Genomic DNA, 5,789 nt, shown 5'->3' on the forward strand with positions numbered 1-5,789 from the left:
CTCTATGATGATTGCATGTCGTTAGTTAATCGTTAATAGTGATCTTGTCTTGATTGACAAGAGTCAGTGCCCTATGATTATGAGTTGGTATACGATAGGGCCATTCTCTTGTCAAGAGCTTGATCGAGTTGCACCGTTTTAGATGAGTTAGATTCAAGAACTAAAAATTAAGGATAAAGAAACCAAAATTTAAAATTATGAAAAAATAGAAAAGAAAAATGCTATGTTGCTTTTTTTGGTCACTACAAAATCACCCAATTTCTATATGCATTATGCTCTCCTTTTTTNAAAAAAAAAAAAAAAAAAAAAAAAAAAAAAAAGAAAAAAAAAAGTGTTCTTCTTCTTCTTCTTCCTGCTAAGATTAAAATTATGTTTAGACATGGAGTTAAATCAAACTTCTGCACATCTCATCGGCGCGTACCCCAATCTGGAGTTCTTCGTATCGTACAATATGTGGAAATTCTGCTGCTGGTAATTTCCGATGATCGACAGCCCCGATTTTGGAGTTCCTAACATCGCCAAGCACACTATATCCAATTGCTCGATTCTGATCAAGTAATTCTCCACCGGAAAGTTCCACACCGCACCGTCCGCGAACTGGATTCCGAATTCTGGAAATTCCAATTTATCGACGCTGGACACGTTGTAGCAAGGATGTAAGATCGGAAAATCATCAACCAGTTTGTAGCCTTTCACTTTCCTCATGAATGCTTCTTTGATGATCTGGTAAGCCGGATCCGAGAAATAGCTGAGAGTTGTGCCGGAATCGATGATTGTTCCGCCGGCACCGTCGGCGGAGAGGTTCCAGATCCCCTCCGGGATGTGGAGTTTCTCGCCTCCGACGAATATCGATTTGATTTGCAGGTAGTAGAATGTATCGACTGGATTTTCCTTTCCGTTGATAAGAGATGTGAAATTCAGTTTTGGATGAGTTAATAGATCTCTGTCTTCGCCGAAAATCAGCTTGCTGCTCACGCTTGTATCGCTGTTTCGATCGACAAGACAGTAGGAAAAGGAATGGCCGTAGAGCGATTGAAGCTGCGAGGAGAAAGAGAGCGGTCCTCGGCCAAGCCCTAATAGTCCAGCGGCGCCATGGAAGAGGCCTCTGTTCCAATGGCCACATCCAAACATCACATTCTCCACTTTCCGAAACTCCGACTTCCCCGACGAGGTTAGATTGATTGTAAAAGTTTCAAGCGCGAAATCACCTGTGGTGTTCGAACTATCGCCGTACCAGTAGAAATAAGGGCACGATTGAGTCTCGATTTTGCACGGCTGCGGTGGATCTGGAGACGAAACTAATTGACATCGAGGATCGTTACAGGTTATGTTTCTGAAAGAAATTGAATCTTTAGGGTTGTAATGAGGCCCGTTTTGCTCGAAACAATCGTAGCAAGGGACACATTGAATCCAGTTCAAATCACTTCCAGTATCGAGAATCAGAGAGAAATGTTTGGGCGGAGAACCGACGAAAACGTCGATGAAGTACTCACCAGAGCCGAGACTAACGCCGGATTCCAAAGTAGCCATAAGCTGACCGGAGAAGTAATCGGCGTAAGATTCCTGCGACGGAGCCGGAGAAACCGCCTCCTCCGCCAGTTTCATTTTCTCAACGTTGCTCTTCTTCAACCTCGAAGTCATATCTTGATTCTTCCTCTCAGCGATTCTCGTATGAAGCGTCTGGATTCTTGCCAAATCCCTAACAGCAGATTCAGTAATCGATTCCTTAGGTTCGGTTTCTCGACTCATTGACCGCTTCTTCAAGTGAAGCTTCACCGATTGCTTCACTGAATCCGCCATTAAACTCTCTACCTCTCCTTGTTCTTCACCTTCATTTCCAAAGCTACACGGAGCACTAGCAGATGAAGCCGCAATACCTGAACTAAGATTTTCCCCCAAATCGATTCCGAAAATACCAGAGCGATTGGAGTTGTTGAATCCTTGACGAACATGCGCTTCTGCAATCGAATCAAATACGGCAGAGAAAAGCAAAAAGGAAATCAACAAAACAAACAGTTTACAACTCTGAAAACCTCTGCTACATCCTGTTTGGTAACCGAGAAACTCCATTACGCATCACTCAAATGAGAGATGGAAGAATCAACTAATTTCACAGATCTCACAGAGAGGAACAAAATCAAATCAAGAAAGTGAAATGAAAACAGATTCAAGAGAACAAAGCAAACAGGAATTGTGAAGACCAGGAGACGAAATCCCGGAAAAGAGAAGCGCGAAAACGGGGAGGAGAGAGAAGGAGAAGAGTCAGAGAGAGAGAGAGAGAGAGAGATTAGGGATTTGTAATAAATTTGGTGGATTCAAAGAGGGCGCAATTCAATTCAACGCGCTTTCATATAAATATTTCGAGATATTTAAATTTAATTAAATTGAGGGCATACGATATACAATATATATATATATATATATATATATATATATATAATTAAATTATGTAATTTTGAAATTTAAATTATTTTTTAAATTAGTTTCAATGGGTTTTTTTTGGTCTATAAATATTATTAAATTAAATAGGATATTTTATTTTTTTTAATATAATTATATTAAAAATCCTTTGGAATAATATTTTTATAAAAAATTAAAAAAAAAAATCAAAAAGAGAATCTGATTCTTAAAAAATAAGTGAGGAATTTTGTGGAGGTAAATATTGAAATAGGAGGATGGAATCTTGCAAATTCCTGATTCCCATCGAAATTAATGGAGAATTTTGCAGAATTGAATAATGAAATAAGAGGATGTAACCTCGCAAACTTTCAATCCTTACAAAAATAAATGGAGAATTGTGTGGAAGGAATATTGAAACAGGAGACCCGGAAAAAAAATCAAAATCAGAACTACTTCTGTTAATATATGGACAAAAATCATCTATTAATATTATTTTAAAAAATTAGTATTTTTAAATTTTTAAAAAAGTATAAAAGTGTTTTTGAATTTATTTAAAAAAAATTAAGAGTATTTAGTGAAATAATATTTTTTTAATCACGTTCCAAAGTTAAATAATATTTTTAAAAATTTAGGGGTATTTTTGGAAGAAAATGTAAATCATTTCTATATGATACGGATGGTATTATGATTTTTTTTAGTTTAACTATATTATTAAATAGGAAAAATACAAAACTCAAGGGTATTTTTATTAATTTAGCGTTTGAGTTATAATATATATTTTTAAAACAATAATAAGTAATTAAGAATTTTTAAATAATTAAAGAAAAAAAAACCCATGTGAACTCGTTTTCGTGTGGCCTCGTTCTTGAGCAACACGGCACTAAAAAAGTCTCCTACTCGCACACAACCCGTTCCTCGCCGCCACGCTGTCAACTTTGACCCTTCTATTTTTCTATTTTATTTTCCTTTTTTCTTTTTCTATTATTATTTTCCACCTCCAATTTTAAATCACCCTATAACATCACTTATTTATTTATTTATTTATTTAAATTAATGATACTAATCGGATTCATTCGAGGATAAGACATTTTTTAGACTCAACAAAATTGTTCGGATTGTCAATTTTTTCAACTCAAATTTGTTCCGAACCAAACCATAATTTTTTTTTTTTTTGTTCAGTTGATTTGGATTGTTCGAGTCATATATATATATATATAATTTTAGATAAGAATGAAAAAATAGTGAAAACTAATGTAACTATAATTAATTAATTTTTTAAAAATTATTTAGTTGATATTTACATCGACTTTTATTTGAAAAATCAAGGGGTAAAAGTGTAAATATTGAAATATAACTCGAAATTAAAAGGATAAAATTGTAAGAACGAACAGACTCAAAAGTGAAGAGATCAGTGCTTTCTAAATTATAATTTTAAATTAAATTAATTGTATAAAATATATCTGTCACTTTATGCTTCCATTATACTTGATTAAATAAATCATCTCCCTAACTAAACCCACCTTTAAAACGTATGAAATTACGTAAATACCCCTCATCTACTTCGATTTGATGTCGAACAAAAAAAAAATACAAAATAATAATAATAATACTTTTACCTATTATCTTATTTTAATTTTTAGTCTCACGTGTCAATATTTTAATTTTCAGTCTTACGAGTCAAACATGTAATATTTAAACCTAAGTCTTTAACCTATTATATTATATATACAATAATACGAGCGAGGGAAGCCTTCAATTTAGGGGCTTTTCCTGTTATCCCTCACCCTACCCTTTCATTTCTGCTGAACCTTTTCCAGTTTGGAGGATTAATTGATGGGATACCCGAAAACCATAATCTTTCCTAGGAACTGTTTCTATGACGATAGATAGGGGTCAGGTTTGTTTGACATTTATACCCCTACCCTCCAAACAGTATGGGAGGCTTTCAGTTCGTACTGCTCACACTCCTAAATCTTCGTGGTACTTCCTCTACTATAGCTCTACCATAGTGTGAGCTGGGAGCCACTCTTATTATTTATTTGATGATTTATATCTTATTAAATTGATTAAGAATTATATGTGTTGAAATTAAATGATATTTCAGGTTAAAAATGTAATAAGTATTAATTATGATGGTTTAATGTGGATATGCTTTTACCCAAATAAATTAAATATTTAATAAAAACATTTTAATTATCAATTAATTTAAATAATCTAAATAAAATATTTAATTCAGTACAAATAAGTTTATAATTTAATTCAAATAAAAATAAAAATTAATGGTTAATAATTAAAAAAAATAAATTATTTAATTATACAATTATTTTAGTTTTGAATAATATTTAAAACCAATAAAAAAAATATTTTTTTTTAATGTAAATATTTAATTTAGAAGCATAGACCAATTTCTCAAGGTTTTCAAAATATATTTTTGTTGTGGTTGCTGTCATTACAGTGGACAGGTGGCATTAAATGGGCTGTTCACCTGTTTTTTCTTTCCTTTCATGTCTCCTCCTTTAGTAATAAATTATACTCCCTCGTATATATTATATTTGATATTTTATTATAAGACAAATATCTAATATTTACCTTATTACCATAGATATCTTTCCATTTATTATTATTTTAATTCATTACTATTTCCATATGGTTGTAATTTATTTGATTATAAATAAGATAACTTTCCCCCATTTAAGTGTGGTGGATTAATCAAACATACACAAGGATCATTGACAGTCTATTCTGACATAGATAAACGGATTATTTTTGTGTTCAGTTTAAGGGAGAAATTCTTAGGTTCGTGAGATTTCTCCTGATTCTCCTGATATTTACCGTTTTCTTTATGTCTTTAACTATTTTATTTTCAATTACACTTAAAATGACTCGAACCGATAGAAATATTGTCTATCACATTTTGTTTACACTCTCGAGGAAAGAACTAATTCATTTTAAAACATATTACCTTTTTTTTTTCCATAAAACAATCTAGCTTTTTTTTTTCTCGAAACTTTTAGATACATTTTTGGTCGAGACAACAAAAACAACCGAACAAAAGTGCAACAAAACCAAATNAAAAAAAAAAAAAAAAAAAAAAAAAAAAAAAAAAAAACAATCCCATGCAGCCTTCAAATATTCACAATTATCAAAATTAGTTTTCCAATAAAGTGACCAATTTAAAAAAAAAAAACGTACGAGAAACTTGAATTCTGAGCCGTCGGATTAGTACGACTGTTGACTGGGGTCGATTTGTACGGTGAGAACGGGTGCAGGGGATTGTGTGTCGTGTTTGGAAGGTTAATAAACTATGTGGGACCCACTTTCGTTTCTCTTATTTGACTTTGGAAAATGGAAAATAATTATAAAAAAAAAAAAAAAAAAAAAAAAAAAAA

General features: G+C 32.4%; 1 protein-coding gene across 1 annotated transcript; it reads right to left on the reverse strand.

Annotated features, from left to right (window-relative positions):
• Positions 1–321: 321 nt before the first annotated feature.
• LOC111796760 (aspartyl protease family protein 2-like) lies at positions 322–2,306 on the reverse strand. The gene has a single exon (XM_023679513.1). It carries the CDS (start codon positions 2,068–2,070, stop codon positions 391–393), a length of 1,680 nt encoding a protein of 559 aa, XP_023535281.1. The 5' UTR covers positions 2,071–2,306; the 3' UTR covers positions 322–390.
• Positions 2,307–5,789: the final 3,483 nt, after the last annotated feature.

Source organism: Cucurbita pepo, chromosome LG06 (assembly GCF_002806865.2).
Source record: "Cucurbita pepo subsp. pepo cultivar mu-cu-16 chromosome LG06, ASM280686v2, whole genome shotgun sequence".
NCBI classification, from domain to species: Eukaryota; Viridiplantae; Streptophyta; class Magnoliopsida; order Cucurbitales; family Cucurbitaceae; genus Cucurbita; species Cucurbita pepo.